Source organism: Salvelinus fontinalis, chromosome 12 (assembly GCF_029448725.1).
Source record: "Salvelinus fontinalis isolate EN_2023a chromosome 12, ASM2944872v1, whole genome shotgun sequence".
NCBI lineage: Eukaryota > Metazoa > Chordata > Actinopteri > Salmoniformes > Salmonidae > Salvelinus > Salvelinus fontinalis.
In genome coordinates this window covers 304,606-323,760 of record NC_074676.1, presented here as the reverse complement: position 1 = coordinate 323,760, position 19,155 = coordinate 304,606, and the positions used below count along the sequence as shown (strand labels likewise).

At 39.6% G+C, this 19,155-nt stretch overlaps 1 protein-coding gene across 1 annotated transcript; it reads left to right on the top strand.

The window, feature by feature from the left end:
* Positions 1 to 498: 498 nt before the first annotated feature.
* Positions 499 to 5,374, top strand: LOC129866592 (caveolin-2-like). The gene is made up of 3 exons (XM_055939342.1): positions 499 to 742; positions 1,023 to 1,210; positions 3,669 to 5,374. The coding sequence occupies exons 1-3, from the start codon at positions 593 to 595 to the stop codon at positions 3,817 to 3,819; spliced, it is 489 nt and encodes a 162-aa protein (XP_055795317.1). The 5' UTR covers positions 499 to 592; the 3' UTR covers positions 3,820 to 5,374.
* The last annotated feature ends 13,781 nt before the right edge of the window (positions 5,375 to 19,155 follow it).

Genomic DNA, 19,155 nt, shown 5'->3' with positions numbered 1-19,155 from the left:
TGTGAAGAGTGTGATGATTAAGGCCTTTTGTGACTTGGCACTCAGACACCTCATGATTATCTGAATGGTGAATGGTGCATGAAGAAGTCTTGTGGTGGCAGGTAGCCTAGTGGTTAAAAGTGTTGATCTGGTATCTGAAAAGTTCCAGATTCAAATCCCCAAGCTGACTAGGTGAAAAATCTGTCATGTCCTTGAGCAAGGGAGTTAACCCAAATTACACCTGTAAATGCTCTCTGGATAAGAGCATCTGCTAAATGACTAAAATGTATAAAAAAGATGACTAGGGTGTATAGCCTACACAAATGTTAAGATAAACAAATCATGTCCAAGGGTTAACTAACGTCAATTACTATTTTGCCAAATATAGCCGAGTGCAGATTATTTGATGAATCTGACGAATTCTTCAACAAATATAGAGTCAAACAGTGCAAATAATATGGGGACGTGACTTTGCTTGTTGTGTCTACACTACGTTGCGCCGCTTTCCGCACGGGGCGTGGGACCGTTTCATGCGCGCAGGCACAGACACAAATGCAGAGAGCGCTACCAACGAGGGCTCTCCGCTGCCCACCGCGCCGTCTGTGAAGTGAAAATGGGTCTCGAAAGGGAGAATTACGAGACGAGTATCATCATGGACGAGGACGAGTTCAACAGATCAATAGAACCGATTTTGTCGAAAAAAGACTACGTCTACGCGGCGATCCCAGACCGAGATCCCAATGACATAAACGCGCACTTAAAGGTAAACTACTGTATCAGTGTCTCAGCGCACCGTGCGCTCCGGTTTTCACAAAGTAAACACCAGTGGACGGATAAGCTGTAGATCAATACTTTCGTTATTGTCGTTTTGCCATATGTAATAAACTAATCATAAGCAAACATTTTATTCATGCATAATAAATGAAAATGTCATGCGCCAAATGAAAACTCCTGCTAATATATTTGTTTGGACAGAATATGACAAATGGGTGTGGGAGTGAGTCCATGACTGATTCCTGACAAGTGCTTGTCTCCTTCACCAGGTTGGTTTTGACGATGTGATCGCAGAGCCCAGTTCCAGCCACAGCTTCGACAGAGTATGGATAGGAAGCCACGCCGTCTTCGAACTGTTCAAATATGTATTCTACCGAATACTGACCACCATCCTCGCCGTTCCCATGGCATTTATCACCGGGATAGTCTTCGGGGTCCTCAGCTGTATTCATATTTGGTAGGAACACATCACATGCTATCTTGTTGTTTCAGAGCTTGGCCAAGGGCCACATTTTCCATTTTTCTCTGCCGCCTATTTGTTTTGACCCATTGCAGACAGTTTGCACAGAAAGACCAGTAGGCATACTGACATATATATTTATACAATTAATATCATATGTAGGGTACAACTATGAATGCATTGTCATTGTTTTGACTTTATTTAGGCAATTATGGCATAGCTTTTCCAGATATAGGCTTGTTTTGCATTACGTGCTGTATGCATGCCAGAGGACACAGTGGTTAGGTTGAAGGCAAACCAAGCAACTCCCGACATTCACAAAATCTGCCTAAGAGTCACTTAGCTAAGGGGCTGCTTGCTAAAACAACACCAGATCTGTGCCCAAGTGAGGCACTTTATGGAAAGTTAGGAGGAATGCAGTGTTCAGCTGGTAATGGGAAAAAAGCCCCCATAACCCCTGCCAGATAGTTGGCATTCTAGTCTGCCTTGCAGCACTGTAGGCCTGTTTTCAGAGGAGAGTGGGACATTCCACTAGAATAGATAGGCTACAGATTGCTTGTGGGCATGTTTTGTGGGAACGTCACAAAGTAACTGTATTATGACCTTTAGTACAGATTATGGACTAGTTTCCCCATGTCTCAATGTCTGTCTCTCCGAAGAATAGATTTTTGCCAAAAGTCAATGGGTTGGATCTCAAATGGCACCCTGTCCCCTACAGAGTTCGATCTTGGTATCATCAAACCAGAGAATCTTGTTTCTCATGGTCTGAGAGTCCTTTAGGTGCATTTTGGAAAACTCCAAGCGGGCGGTCATGTGCCTTTTACTGAGGAGTGGCTTCTGTCTGGCCATTCTACCATAAAGGCCTGATAGGTGGAGTGCTGTAGAGATGGTTGTCCTTCTGGGAGGTTCTCCCATCTCCATAGAGGAAATCTGTAGCTCTGTCAGAGTGACCATCGGGCTGTTGGTTACCTCCCTGACCAAGGCCCTTTTCCCCAATTGCTCAGTTTGGCCGGCGGGGCCACTTCTAGGAAGAGTCGTGGTGAGTCCAAACTTCTTCCATTTAAGAATGATGGAGGCCAATGTGTTCTTGGGGACCTTCAATGCTGCAGAAATGTTTTGGTACCCTTCCCCAGATCTGTGCCTCGACACAATCCTGGTTCAGAGTTCTACTTATGTAAATAAAGTCTGTTTTTTAATTTTAATACATTTGCTAAAAATTCTAAAAACCTATTTTCACTTTGTCATTACATGGTATTGTGTGTAGATTGACGAGGAAATGTTTTTATTTAACCCATCAAGGAAATGTTATTTAATCCATTTTAGAATAAGGCTATAACATAACAAAATGTGGAAAAAGTCAAGGGATTTGAATGCTTTCCGAATGCACTGTATACTCCGGACTCTGACATTGCTTGTTCTAATGTTTTTAGATTTCTTAATTCCATTCTTTAACTTTTTAGATTTGTGTGTATTGTGTATTGTTAGACATTATTGCACTGTTGGAGCTAGGAACACAAGCATTTTGCTACACCCACAATAACATCTGCTAAATATGTGTATGTGACCAATAAGATGGGATTTGATTTGAAAAGTAGTGCTTTATATTGGGAATATGGTGCCATTTGTGATGAGGAAGAGTCCATCTGCACTGTCTGTCACAGCTTTTATGGAGGATAAGCCTTTTAAATATGGCTTTGGTGACATAGCAGGGAGCAGTAGAGGATGGAATGGGAACAATGAGAAACAGTTGACCCTGTGGCTGGTCAATAGACGTCTGGGATGTGTCTGATAGATAGTGTCACAAGATGTTCGTGGCACTAAAGATGGCACTATAATAAATTAGGGTTAGTGCCTTGCACAATCGCACATGGACACATTTTTCACCTTGCCGGCGCGGGTATTCAAAACCGTGACCTTTCGGTTGCCGGTCCAACAGCTCTAACTGTTAGGCTTCCTGCCACACGTAATACATACTGCAGGCTCCAAGCATTCATAAAGTCTGCATGAACTGTTCATGCATATCCAAAATGGACAAAGTAAGAGGATCAAGAAGGCTGTGTTAGAATTCATGTTGCGAGGGTACTCTGGACTCTGCAGCAAACGGAACTTGTTAGGAACACCTCATGCATCTGACATTACACCCAACACAAGGCTAAATGTTCCCCGTAATGTCATATGTATGTAGGTAATACCTATGCCTACACATTCTGTGCATTTGAAGAAGACTGTGTGTGTGTGTGTGTGTGTGTGTGTGTGTGTGTGTGTGTGTGTGTGTGTGTGTGTGTGTGTGTGTGTGTGTGTGTGTGTGTGTGTGTGTGTGTGTGTGTGTGTGTGTGTGTGTGTGTGTGTGTGTGTGTGTGTGTGTGTGTGTGTGTGTGTGTGTGTGTGTGTGTGTGTGTGTGTGTGTGCGCGCGATGCAAAGTGAAACCTGCTTTTGTGGTCCTCCTCCTTCCAGGGTGTTGATGCCGGCGGTGCGGAGCTGTCTGATGGCCCTGCCCTCTGTCCAGGTGGTCTGGAGGAGCCTTACAGACATTTTTGTCACCCCCCTCTTCCACAGTATGGGCAGGTGTCTGTCCTCTGTCCACGTCAAGGCCATGGACAACTGATAGGGTCTTTGTTATCGGGGTGGGGGTTCAGAATTTACAGGATATCTTCACTTTTTTTTAAACTTATTTCTAAGTGGGAAAAAATAAGTAAATAATTTGAGGTAAGTCTTAAAAAAGTGAAGATATCATTTACTTATGTTTGCGTTGAAATGTATAATAGCTCTTTATGAAGCCAACATCGACACACCATGTGGTGGAATTATGGTAGAGCATATAAGTGCAACTGATAACTTATGAGCGCTCATAAAGGATGATTAGGGTAAACTTCCCTTTGACAACACCACAGCACCATCTGGGTAATAAGATGATCCAACATGATCATTTATGTCATTTGGGAATTTCAAGATTCATATGATAAATCAGAATGTCCACTGTTCATAGAAGTGGTTGTGTAGCGTTTAGAATCAGTTTTTGTCATTCCATTTTTGTCATTATTGTCATTCCATTATTTTGATGCTAAAAAATAACTGTTTTAATCGTAAAGGATCAGATCAGGTCAACAGTATATTGGCCAGTTAGGCATCACAACATTCCTGGCATCAGACATGTAATGTTTGTGTAGTTTCTGCTTTTTATGTGTTGTGGATATATAGCAGAGGATTCAGATGGAATTTGAATGAATTAAATACTTCATATGTTTTTTGTAATAGAGTGTACACTGATCCTAGATGCTGAGATGCAGCTTATACTTCTCCAGCCTTATTTTGCTGCTGCTGTGTTAATCTCACAGTGCTTTGGATACATTTTGGGGATTTGCTTTCACACAAAGACAACCTACCTAGTAAAGACTGAAGACAGTTGTATATATTTTGAACAGAAGCTGGACTTTTACATGTTTAATATAATAAACAAAAGGGTGGGTTGTCTGAATATTGGCTTTCGAACTAATTATTTATGCACTATTGCCATGTTTCTTGACGGCCCATGTTTCTGTGAGTCGTGAAAAAACTGGACAGAACTTTTATTAAGTATCTAAGATGAGTTTACTACTCTGGTTTATTCTATACAGTCAGGTACATGGTCGTGGGCCTAGGTGCTGCTGAGCTTTCTATAAGCCGTAGAGCAACTAGCTTGCTTTATTCTTTGACGTCAGAACCCAAGTGTGGAGAGTATCTAGCAGATAGTGCCACCAGTTCTTCACAACTTATCGTATAATACGTCACACAAAACCTTGGCTTCGTCCAAAATGGCGAGGGTGTCATTTCAGAGGCACGCTTGGGCTTTGTTTTAATGGGACAACCAAACGCAGCGATTCTGTCAGTAACTTCTAATCCTTTGGCTAAGCGAGGCGGTTGACAGCTTGCCAACCAGCCAGTCAATAGACCATGTCTGTACTTGGCTGAGTTCTCTCTTCAGTGCTGAGAGGAAATTGGAGGTGTGATTGTGCAATAGAACACACAGGTGTGGAGTTATTGTTTTTATGTACTAAAAATGGTAAATGTCATGATGTGATTCTAATTGAGCTCAACAAACGAGACTTATTCTTTGATTTGTAAAAAGTACCAAAAGTGTTCCTATTCTGCATCAAATAAAGATCATTATTTCTAAAAAACGTTCTGAGTATTGCTGCGTGTCTCTGTCATAGAAAATGATGAGAACTGTGATAGGAGATATGTTTCTCAGTCTCAGTGAGAGAGACGAGTTGTAAATCACTAACTGAGCTGGTCTGATTGCATAAGACACATTCCAATACAGAGAGATGAAGAACTGCCTCTGCCTGACCCTGTGGGTCTACAGCAACACGAGCTGGGGCTCTGCTGATCATCTACAGGTTTACACAGCACAATACTGATTTGGTAGAATATGGAAGAATATTCCATACCAGAATATTCCATACTGATAATAACCTACAGGGTTACATAAATACAGCATTTTACTGACTTGGTAGAATGTAAGGAATATTCCATACTGATATTTACAGTTTGAAATTTACTGGGGTGGGGGGTTGGTCCAAAATAGGGGATTCATACCTTCTTTTTGTTTTGCTTTTGGGAGGGTTGTGTGTTTTTTTTATTGGGTACAGTGGAGGATAGTACACATTTCCCCAGGTTTACATTCACCCTTTTGCAGGTTTTATGATATAATTTCTTCCATCCTAGCCACATTTACTCTTCTGATTGCCCACGCCTCCCCTATCAAGGTGATTTGGTACTTCCCTTATGCACTACACTTTTCTGCTCGATTACTATCCCACAGGTCAATGTAGTCTACCAGTCTAACAATCCATCTGCCCTCTATCTACAATTCATTGTGACAATAGTGGTGGGTGGATCGTTTATCCAGATCTGCAATAGGCTGACTAGCAATCATACCATACGTAAAATCATTAAAGGTTGCAACTATTTTCAACATACGTCCACAAGAACATAGAGGAATAGATGATAGGCAGCGTAGAGGTTACGCGTGTCATTGTGCATGAAAGAACATTGAAGACATGAGACAGACAGCTCAAAAAGCTCCCCCATTGATCTTGGTTAGGGACAATAAAAATGTCCTACCTATAAACTAGCCTACAACACCACAATGCAATGACCACAATAGCATTATTGTTTTCAAGTGAGTACAAAATTCTACTCTAGGCTGTAAACTGCAGTGAAAATGTCATTTGAGTAATGGTGCAAAATCCCTGTGACTATAATGTCTGATTCCATTTGGATCAGTTGTGGGTTTACTCTAGACAGTTTATAAGGTCTAGAAAAGCACAGTAGCAGGCCAGTCTGGCTGTAATTTGACTTCTGATACTGATGTCTTTTGGGAATCATCGTTCTCCCAAGTCGTCCTATAATAATGTGGCCACATACAGAGCTTTCAGAAAGTATGTACACCCCTTGACTCTTTCCACATGTTGTTGTGTAACAGCCTGAGTTTAAAATTGATACAATTTACATTTTTGGTCACTGGCCGACACACATAATGTCAAAGTGGAAAAAAAACATAAAAAAAAAGAAAAGTATTTCAACCCTTTGTTATGGCAAGCCTAAATAAGTTCAGGAGTTAAAAAGGCCTTTACAAGTCACAGAATAAGTTGCATGGACTCTGTGTGCAATAATAGTGTTTATTAACATGATTTTTGAATGACTACCTCATCTCTGTACCCCACACATCCAATTATATGAAAAGTCCCTCAGTCAAGCAAAGAATTTCAAACACAGATTCAACCACAAAGACCAGGGATGCCTCACAAAGAAGGGCACCTAACGGTAGATGGGTATAAATACAAAAAGCAGACATTGAATATCCTTTTGAGCATGGTGCAGTTATGAATTACACTTTGGATGGTGTATCAATACACCCAGTCACTACAACGATACAGGCGTCCTTCCTAACTCAGTTGCCAGAGAGAATGTAAACCGCTCAGGGACTTCACCATGAGGCCAATGGTGACTTTAACACAGTTACAGAGTTTAATGATGGTGATAAGAGAAAACTGAGGATGGATCAACAATTTTGTAGTTACTCCACAATACTAACCTAAATGACAGAGTGAAAAGAAGGAAGCCTGTACACAATACAAATATTCCAAAACATGCAACTTGTTTGCAACAAGGCATTAAAGTAATACTGAAAAAAATGTGAGAAGGCAATTAACTCCTTGTCCTGAAAACAGTGTTATATTTGGAGCAAATCCAACGCGTCACATTACTGAGTACCACTCTCCATATTTTCAAGGATAGTGGTGGCTGCATCATGTTATGGGTATGATTGTAATTGTTAAGGACTGGGGAGTTTTATGGGGGGGGGGGTATGGAATGGAGCTAAGCACAGGCAAAATCCTAGCGGAAACTCTGGTTCAGTCTGCTTTACACCAGACACTGGAAGATGAATCGACCTTTCAGCAGGACAATAACCAAAAACACAAGGCCAAATCTATACTGGAGTTGCCTACCAAGAAAACAGTGAATGTTCCTGAGTGGCTGAGCTACAGTTTTAACTGAAATCTGCTTGAAAATCTAGCAATGATCAACAACCACTTTGACAGAGCTTGAAGAATTCTGAAAATAATAATGGGCAAATATTGTACAATCAAGAACAACTCAAAACTGTAATCACTGCCAAATGTGATAATAACATGCATTGATTCAGGGGTTTGAATACTTATGTAAATGAGATATTTCTGTATTTCGTTGTCATTAAATTAGCAAACATTTGTAAAAACCTGTTTTCACTAGGTCATTATGGGGAATTGTGTGTAGATGGGTGAGAATGTTTTTCTATTTAATCCATTTCACTTTCTGAAAGCACTGTATGCTCCTAGCTGGCCCAGTTATTCAGGAAAGCTTAGGCACACTGCCTCCTTTCAAATCAAATCAAATCAAGTTTATTTATATAGCCCTTCGTACATCAGCTAATATCTCGAAGTGCTGTACAGAAACCCAGCCTAAAACCCCAAACAGCAAGCAATGCAGGTGTAGAAGCACGGTGGCTAGGAAAAACTCCCTAGAAAGGCCAAAACCTAGGAAGAAACCTAGAGAGGAACCAGGCTATGAGGGGTGGCCAGTCCTCTTCTGGCTGTGCCGGGTGGAAATTATAACAGAACTATGCCAAGATGTTCAAATCTTTCCGATATGACCGGCTATTCCTTGCGCACCTAGAACCTAATGCTTCAATATAACCTAAATATGTATTATTTCACTTTTAAAATGTATTGCCTTTTATGTGTGGCATAAACACAACCAGTTACAATATTTTAATCTGATTAGGCTACTTCGAAAGTTTCCTGTAGGCTACCTGCGCACGTTTGTCCACTCTACTCTAATATAATTCCAGCATCCATTTGATGGATGGATAGAGACATATTTTACAAAACACCAAAAGGTTTAATGACAATCAGAGATTGTCAAGCCAAGCCTTCGATACTGGGAACAAGTTTGGGAGGGATGTATATCTGTTTGTCGAGATTGATTGTCAGACAATCAGACATGGTGGCATAGCAGGAAGATTGGTATGCTGTGAACCAAGAGGTTGTGAGTTCAAATGCCAGGTGAGGATATGTTGAATAACAATTACTGAATAAATGAACGTGCACAATGTAATCAATGTGTCAACTGTGTAAATTGAAAACACTGTCAAAAGGACTGTGTGTAACTACACTGAACAAAAATGTCCATGCAACATTTTCAAAGATTTTACTGAGTTACAGTCAATTGAAATACATTCATTAGGCCCAAATCAATGGTTGTCACATGACTGGAAATACAGTTATGCATCTTTTGATCACAGATACCTTAAAAAAAAGGTAGGAGATGGATCAGAAAACCAGTCAGTATTTGGTTCGATCACCATTTGCCTCATACAACGCAACACATCTCGGTTGCATAAAGTTGATCAGGCTGTTGATCGTGACCTGCCAAATGTTGTCCCACTTCTCTTCAATGGCTGTGCGAAGTTTCTGGATATTGGCGGGAACTGGAACACACTGTCATTACACGTCGATCCAGAGCACCCCAAACTGCTCAATGGGTGATTTATTGTCACGGGGGATTTTAACAAAGTAAATTTGAGGAAAATACTACCGAAGTTCTATCAACACATTGCCTGTAGTAGTCGCGCTTCAAAAACTCTACCATTGTTACTCTCCCTTCTGGGATGGCTACAAGGCCCTCCCCCGCCCTCCCGTTGGCAAATCAGATTACGACTCAATTCTGCTCCTCCCTTCCTATAGGCAGAAACTCATACAGGAAGTACCTGTGCTAATTTCTACTCAACGCTTGTCTGATCAATCGGTATCCATGCTTCAAGATTGTTTTGATCACACGGACTGGGATATGTTCCGATTTGCTTCTGAGAATAACATTGTCGCATACACAGACACGGTGAGTGAGTTCATCAGGAAGTGTATAGGGGATGTGATTCCCACTGTGACTATGAAAACCTACCCAAACTAAAAAACGTGGATAGATAGCAACATTCGTGAAAAACGAAAACCACCGCATTTAACCATGGCAAGGTGACTCGGAATATGGTTGAATACAAACAGTGATTCCCTTCGTAAGGGAATCAAACCGGCAAAACCTCAGTACAGAGACAAAGTGGAGTCGCAATTCAACGGCTCAGACATGAGATGTATGTGGCAGGGTCTACAGACAAGCACGGATTACAAAGGGAAAACCAGCCATGTAGCGGACACAGGTACAAAAGTATCTATATCCAAAGTAAAATGACTCCTATCTCGACATAACCTGAAAAGCCGCTCAGCAAGGAAGAAGCCGCTGCTCCAAAATCACCATAAAAAAAGCCAGACTACGGTTTGCAACTGCACATGGGAACAAAGATTGTACTTTTTGGAGAAATGTCCTCTAGTCTGATGAAACAAAAATAGAGCTGTTTGGCCATAATGACCATCGTTATGTTTGGAGGAAAAAGGGGGAGGCTTGCAAGCCAAAGAACACCATCCCAACGTGAAGCACGGAGGTGGCAGCATCATGTTGTGGGGGTGCATTGCTGCAGGAGGGCCTGGTGCACTTCACAAAATAGATGGCATCATGAGGCAGGAAAATTATCCGGATATATTGAAGCAACATCTCAAGACATCAGTCTGGAAGTTAAAGCTTGGTCGCAAATGGGTCTTCCAAATGGACACTGACCCCAAGCATACTTCCAAAGTTGTGGCAAAATGGCTTAAGGACAACGAAGTCAAGGTATTGGAGTGGCCATCACAAAGCCCTGACCTCAATCCTATAGAACATTTGTGGGCAGAACTGAAAAAGCATGTGCGAGGAAGGAGGCCTACAAACCCGACTCAGTTACATCAGTTCTGTCAGGAGGAATGGGCCAAAACATTTTAAAGGCAATGCTACCAAATACTAATTGAGTGTATGTAAACTTCTGACCCACTGGGAATGTGATGAAAGAAATAAAAGCTGAAATAAATAAGTCTCTCTACTATTATTCTGACATTTCAGATTCTTAAAATAAAGTGGTGACCCTAACTGACCTAAGACAGGCAATTTTTACTCAAATTAAATGTCAGGAATTTTGAAAAACTGAGTTAAAATGTTTTTGGCTAAGGTGTATGTCAACTTCCGACTTCAACTGTATGTTGTTTTCTCTTCATTTTTTTTCTTCATACAAATGGAACCACTGAACTGAACAGGCTAGGCTGACATGCTTATTTAGGCATGCATTTATAATATTGTGCTGTTATTATTTCTATCATTATGGTATATTATTGTTTTTCTGACTGTTTGATTTGGTTAGTTCTCTTAAAAAGCAACCTCATATGTATGCAATGGACCTACGGGGCTTTGAATGTGTTTGTGAAGGTGGCAGTATTATGGTGAGAGATTATTATTTTATTTTTTTTGGTACCTCAATGGATCGTAAAGGAAATCACACGACAAACTATCGCCCTCAAGCACTTAAGGAGATCACGAATATCATGGATACATTAGAACTAGTGAATATATGGAGGCTGAAATACCCTGACGTAGTGAGATATACATGGAGGAGGCTTAATCAAGCTGGCCGTCTTGATTACTTCCTGGTCTCATTCTTGCTGGCATCAAAAATTTCTTCTTTTTTTTATTGGAGACCGAATGCGATCAGACCACCATCTAATTGGCCTCCATATTACTCTTACAGAATTTCCACGTGTACGGCGATATTGGAATTTTAATCAAAGCCTATTGGATGACAATTTGCTCTTAACTAAGACAAAATGATTCATAATTGACTTTTTTCTGCACAACATACACTACCATTCAAAAGTTTGCGGTTAGAAAAGCACACTTTTGTCCATTAAAGTAACATCAAATTTATCATAAATACAGTGTAGACATTGTTAATGTTGTAAATTACTATTGTAGTTGGAAACGGCAGATTTTTTTATGGAATATCTACATAGGCGTATAAAGGCCCATTATCAGCAACCATCACTCCTGTGTTCCAATGGTACGTTGTGTTAGATAATCCAGGTTTATAATTTTAAAAGGCTAATTGATCATTAGACAAACCTTTTGCAATTATGTTAGCACAGCTGAAAACTTTTGTCCTGACTAAAAAAGCAATAAATCTGGCCTTCTTTAGACTAGTTGAGTATCTGGAGCATCAGCATTTGTGAGTTCAATTACAGGCTCAAAATGGCCAGAAACAAAGAACTTTCTTCTGAAACTCGTCATTCTATTCTTGTTCTTTGAAATTAAGGCTATTCCATGCGAGAAGTTGCCAAGAAACTGAAGATCTCGTACAACGCAGTGTATTACTCCCTTCACAGAACAGCGCAAACTGGCTCTAACCAGAATAGAAAGGGGAGTGGGAGGCCCCGGTGCACAACTGAGCAAGAGGATAAGTACATTAGAGTGTCTAGTTTGAGAAACAGACGCCTCACAAGTCCTCAACTGGCAGCTTCATTAAATAGTCCCCCCAAAACACCAGTCTCAACGTCAACAGTGAAAAGGCGACTCCGGGATGCTTGTCTATTTATGGAAAAAATCACATTGATTAACTCTTTGGTCCCATCACAGTTTATTTACTTACTAATGGCACTGCCTACTCCAGACAACTTGTTTTTTAAATCACATGAGCAAAAAATATTTCATTTGATTTGGAATGCTAAGCCAGACAAAATTAAACATCCCTATTTATATAATGAATATGAGTTTGGGGGGGGGCTAAAATTATAAAATATTAAAGCTTTAAACCTCTCACTTAAAGCTTCAATCAAACATAAGGTATACATAAACCCAAAATGGTTCTCCATTAGATTATTAAGAAAGGACCATCGTTTGTTCAAAAATTGCCTTTTTGCCTTCATACAGATTACAACTGCTAATTTCTTCTCAAAAGATAGAACAAGTATTACAACAATACTGATGAATAAAAAAACATTCTTTATGATTTTTTTCATTGTATTATATTTATTAATGATATTATAAATAGAAACGGAGGAGTTATGTCATATATGCAGCTATCGAAAATATATGGTCATGTCTGCTTAATCCAAATTTACAACCAACTGATTGCAGCATTACCACAAAAATGGAGGAGGCAAGTGGAAAAGAGAGAAGGTAGGGAGCTTGTTTGCCTACTAAATATTAAAGATACAAATTGGCTGAAAGGAATTGTCAGAAATATTCAACTATACCAGTTTCATTTGAGGACAGAAATGTTGACCGCTACGCCATACAGGTTGCAAAATAAATGGGAAGAGATTTTCGATGTCCCGATTCCATGGCACATGGTTTATGAACTGGTACAAAAAAACAATACTTGATTCAACACTTCAAGTTTTTCAATTTAAATGATTATAGACAATTTTTGCCACCAACAGAATGCTATATATTTCGGGCATACAACAATCTCAGCTCTGTAAGTTTTGCTGCAAAGAGACAGAAACCCTAGATCATTTATTCTGGTAATTCCCCTATGTAACTTGTTTCTGGTCACAGGTTCAGGAATGGTTAAAAAATCACAACACTTACTTAAAATGAACCTTACAAATAGCAGTGTTAAGTGATTTGGAAAGCCATAGTCAGTCAATACATAAAATAATAATACTTGTAGGAAAGGTTTATCTTTAGCCCACAATCTGTGGATACTATACGGTTAGAAAGGTTGTATGTATGTAAATGTATGTACGTAAAACATGTATATTTAAAAAATGAATGTAAAACATCACAGCGCAATTGAACAATATATGGCACATGGAAACCAAACAAAGGTATGTTTTCTCAGGACTCTTTTGTTGAAGATGTAAAACATTTATGTTGGTCTGATGTGTATGAAGAAGTGAATACAGACGCAGCACTGGAAGTATTTGTAAAATGATTCATGCAAATTGTTGACAAGCATGCACCTGGTAAGAAATGAACTGGGAGAACTGTTAGAGCACTCTGGATTGATGATGAACTGAACGTTTGTATGGTTCAAAGAAATTATGCAGAAGAGGTGGCAAACAAGTCATGCCGCTCAGCTGATTGGTTGACATACTGTAAATTCATAATATTGTGACTAAACTTAACAAAAATAAAAAATAAATGATGTTACCAAACCAAGAGAAATTATAAACCAAGAGAAATTAAAAGACTTTGGAGTACCTTAATAAATTATATAATGGTCAGAAAACCCAATTCATCTCCATCGTTGATGGGTCATATAAAACGCAAACGTTCGATATTGCCAAAAACGTTCGATAGTGACTATTTCACTAGAAAAACTCAGATGTGAAATGACAACATTGAACAGTGAACCATCACATTTTCAGATAAAACACATAATAATGAAAGAGAAGGATTGCCATTTTCAATTTGGGCAAGTTAGTGTAGGAGAGTTCGAAAAACGATTCTTATCCATCTATAATGATACCCACCAGGTATAGACAACCATAATGGGAAACTATTGAGAATGGTAGCAGACTGTATTACCACCCCTATGTGCTATATCTTTAACTAAAGCCTAAAGAAGTGTGTGTGTCCACAGGCGTGGACGGAAGCTGAAGTAATTCCACTGCCTAAAAATAGTAAAACACCCTTTGCTGGCTCTAACAGCTGCCCAGTCAGTTTGCTGCCTGCTTTTTGTAATCTGATGGAGAGAAATGTGTTTGACCAAATAAAATGCTATTTTTCAGAGAACAGGTTAACTACTGACTTTCAGCATGCGCATAGAGATGGGCACTCAACTTGCACAGCACTGGCTCAAATGACAGGTGATTGGTTCAAATTAATGGATAATAAGATGAAAGTTGAAGCTGTATTGTTAGAGTTCAGTGCAGTCTTTGCTGTTATCCATCATACATTGTTATTGAAGAAGCTCACATACGATGGCTTTACATCACCTGCCGTCACATGGTTGGTGATGTATTGTTATTCAATGGAATCTTCTCTCACATCAGATATGTACAGTGTGGTGTATCACAGGGCAGTTAGTCTTCTCTATTTTTACAAATGATTTGCCACGGGTCATACATAAAGCTAGAAGGACTATGTGTGCAGATGATTCAACACTCTGTATGTCAGCACCCAAAGCCAGTGAGCTAACGGAAATTCTAAATGAGGAGTTACACTCAGTATCAGAATGAGTTATTAATAATATATTGGTCTTAGATATCTCAAACTAAAAGCTTTGTATTTGGTTCAAAACATTCTCTAAGACCTAAACCTCGACAGGAGTTGTGTATCAAGGGTGTGGCCATGGAAATAACTGAAGAAGCCAAACTGCTAGGTATAACATTGGATGGTCAACTATTATGGTCAAGTCACATTGACAAAGTTGTTGTGAAGATGTGTGCAAAGCTGTCGTCAAGGCAAATGGTGGCTAGTTGAAGAATCTCAAATATAAAATACAGTATATTTTGATTTGTTGAACAAAGTTTTGGTTACTACATGATTCCATATGTGTTATTTCATAGTTTTGATGTCTTCACTATTATTCTACAATGTAGAAAATAGTAAAAATAAAGAAAAACCCTTGAATGAGTAGGTGTGTCCAAACCTTTGACTGGTACTGTGTCTTTTTTTTATTAATTTTTTACAAAAATCAACTTTACTAGTTGTTCAGTTCTGTCACGCCCTGTCCGTAGAGATCCTTTTTATGTCTCTATTTTGGTTGGTCAGGGCGTGAGTTTGGGTGGGCATTCTATGTCTGGTGTTCTATGTTGTCTATTTCTTTGTGTTTGGCCATGTGTGGTTCTCAATCAGAAGCAACTGTCTATCGTTGTCTCTGCTTGAGAATCATACTTAGGTAGCCTGTTCCCACCTGTGTTTGTGGGTGGTTATTTTCTGGTTATTGTTTGTTGCACCTGTCAGAACTGTTCGTTGGTCATTTTTGTTGTTTTTGTTCGTGTATTCATCTTGATTAAAAGTTATGGATACGTACCACGCTGAACTTTGGTCCTCCTCTCCTTCTCCAGACGATTATCTTTACAAGTTCCATCTCGATTACTGACGGTTAATATGGTTAAGTGCAGCAAAGAAGGACCTAGCAAAGCTTTAGCTGGCTCAGAACAGAGCAGCCCTAAACTGCACATACAGAGCAGAACAGAGCAGCCCCGTACCCTAAACTGCACATACAGAACTAACATTAACAACATGCATACCAGTCTTTCCTCGTTGAGGGTTGACAAGAGATGAACTGCTTCTCTTCTAGTTTTCTTTTAACCTATGTTACTGTAATGAAAATTCCAGATTGTCTGCATAATCAAATAACATTCAGCTCAGACACCCATACATAACCCACAAGACATGCCACCAGGGGTCTCTTCACAGTCCCCAATTTCAGTATAATGACAGGATGCATTTGGAAGTTCATGCACTGTAAAACTCTTGTATGACTTTATACAAGTATTTTATCAATAGGAGTAGGAAAAAGGTGCCTTGTGCATTTATAAGCATCAAAGACGGCATTAACGATAAGTAATAAAAGAAAGACTGCACTTCTAAAAGCCTATGTCACACCATATCATGCTGAATCTGCAAGATAACTTTTCTTTCATGTTGATTTCGGCAAAAATTCCAATGTGGCACTGACTCGCCCATGGATTGATGTTTCAGCATTGTCTCAATGAAGAGTTCGACATTCGACTAGGCACTTGCGACATGCACAAGCATTTACAAGCCTCCTATAGTTAGCGGCATGCGGACAAGCAATATCCACCGTTGTAGTACGGATGAAGCCTGGGCTGGAATGTAAATCTAACTGAAGCAGGCTAGCTAAAAGCCTGAGTAGATCTAGCTTGCTTAGTGGTATACCCCTCTGAGCAGGTTTCTAATCCTGACAGAGCATTGGGCTGGGGAAAAATCTATATTTTACTAAGGATAGTCATACTGTTTCCAACAGAAATGACACAGGTAACCTACACACAAGCACGCACGCACGCAAACACGTGTGCACGCACACACACACACACACATACACACACACACACACACACACACACACAGGCCAACTTGAAAACACCATCTAGTAGTTGAACAGATCACGTCAATTTCTCCATAGCTGCTGCATAATGTGTCGTGGCATTCTTGCGAATATAGGGGGTGCTGTTTTGACTTAGCATTAATTCGTCTCCAGATTAAACTGCCTAGTACTCAATTCTTGCTCGTACAATATGCATATTATTATTATTATTGGATAGAAAACACTCTCTAGTTTCTATAGCCATTGGAATTATGTCTCTGAGTGAATCAGAACTCCTTCTACAGCACTTTTCATGACAGGGAGTGAGATTTCAGAAATCTTGGCCCCTGTTCCCAGGTCAGTTGTAATGTCCGTTTAGGGCGATTTTATGGCATTTCTGTGTGACGCACCTCGAGGAGCTGGGCACTTTTCGAGTGCATGGTGAACGTTAGTGGCCATTTCGACGGGACAAGAGGACATCTTTCGACCAAAAGACGATTAGACCGGAGAAAGGATTCATTGCCCAAGATTCTGATTGCAGTTCAGCTAATAGTAAGAACTATTTATGATGATAAATCGTGTTTCTGTCGAAAAATGTTAAACGCTTCTGCCGCCATTTTCTTTGGGGTAGCTTCGCTTTGGCGCAACCTGTATTGAAAAGTAAGGATAATTTAAAAAATGTAATTCAGCGATTGCATTAAGAACTAAATTGTCTATCAATCGCTGTCCACCCTGTATTTTTTAGTCAAGTTTATGAGTATTTATGTATAAGACTAGATCACTGTCCAATATGGCGCCCGACATTTTCTGACCAGCTTGGCTACTTTTCTCATTGTATAACCACGATTTTGGTGGCTAAATATCCACATTTTCGAACAAACTCTATATGTATGTTGTAATATGATGTTACAGGAGTGTCATCTGAAGAATTCTGAGAATGTTAGTGAAAAAATTAATACATTTTGGTGGTGATAATGCTAACGCTCTTTTTGCCGTGAATCAATGCTGGGGTAATGTTTGCACATGTGCTATGGTAATATAACGATTTATTGTGTTTTCGCTGTAAGACACTTAGAAAATCTGAAATATTGTCTGGATTCACAGGATCTGTGTCTTTCAATTAGTGTATTTTTAAGAAATGTTTTATGATTAGTAATTAGGTAATACACGTTGCTCTCTGTATTTATTCTAGTCGAGTTGTGATGGTGGGTGCAATTGTAAACTATGATTTCTACCTGAAATATGCACATTTTTCTAACAAAACCTATCCTATACAATAAATATGTTATCAGACTGTCATCTGATGAGGTTTTTTCTTGGTTAGTGGCTATCAATATCTTTATTTGGCCGAATTGGTGATAGCCACTGATGCAGTAAGAAAATGGTGGAGTAAGAAAATTGTTGTCTTTTGCTAACGTGGTTAGCTAATAGATTTACATATTGTGTCTTCCCTGTAAAACAATTTACAAATCAGAGATGATGGCTTGAATCACAAGATCTGTATCTTTCATTTGGTGTCTTGGACTTGTGATTTCATGAACATTTTATTTTATGATATCCCTGTAACTTTAGGCTAGGCTATGCTAGTCAGCTTTTGTGTTGGGGGGGATCCCGGATCCGGGTTAGGGAGGCGTTAGAGGTTATTAATGACGAGTTACTGTTTCATCCTGCTGCGCTGCTTGTCTACACTGTAAAACGTTGTTGTTTGTACAGTATTAACAATAAAAACTAACAGTAAAGTACTGTATTAATGATTTACAGTTAATTGCTGTAAATGGCAATGCACTCAGGGTGACTAAGCGTAAACAGAAACTTGTACTGCAAATTCCAAAGATACTTTGGTTTAACAGTACATTAGTGTAACCTCACAGCATTGTTGGGTTGGCAACTTGCAGCTTTTTCAAACAATTCTGAGTGATAGGATTGAGAGACATCAAGGTCTGAAGTGAACCAACCAAACAAGGTGTGTACAACATTTATATGATTTAGAAATATTCCACTGTAATGAAAAACATTGATTTATTTGTAAATGTGTACATTTATCGACAGTAAAATACTGTGAAGCATTGTACTGCAGCATACTGTAAATTGTGGTGCATTGTGGGAAAATGTTGTGGGCAGGGAAATAATTGCTGTATTTCGAATGGTACTGTTATTCCACCCTACAGAATACACTAGCGTACTGTATTTCTGGAGCGCCAAAAACCTTTTGACCACTAGTGGTTGCATGGTACGTCCTTAGGTCTGTTTTACCCTATAGTCACTGCCAGTTTGGAAGCCTTTGTTAGCCTGGCCCTCATAGCCTGGTTCCTCTCTAGGTTTCTTCCTAGGTTTTGGCCTTTCTAGGGAGTTTTTCCTAGACACCGTGCTTCTACACCTGCATTGCTTGCTGTTTGGGGTTTTAGGCTGGGTTTCTGTACAGCACTTTGAGATATTAGCAGATGTAAGAAGGGCTATATAAATACATTTGATTTGATTTGATTTGACTTGCTTTGTGGAGTGTGG

Excerpts from the sequence above, each read along its gene's own strand:
- LOC129866592 (XM_055939342.1), top strand. The coding sequence starts at position 593 with ATGGGTCTCGAAAGGGAGAATTACGAGACGAGTATCATCATGGACGAG. Across the intron at positions 743-1,022 it reads ACATAAACGCGCACTTAAAG|GTTGGTTTTGACGATGTGAT; the intron begins GTAAACTACTGT and ends CTCCTTCACCAG. Across the intron at positions 1,211-3,668 it reads CTCAGCTGTATTCATATTTG|GGTGTTGATGCCGGCGGTGC; the intron begins GTAGGAACACAT and ends TCCTCCTTCCAG.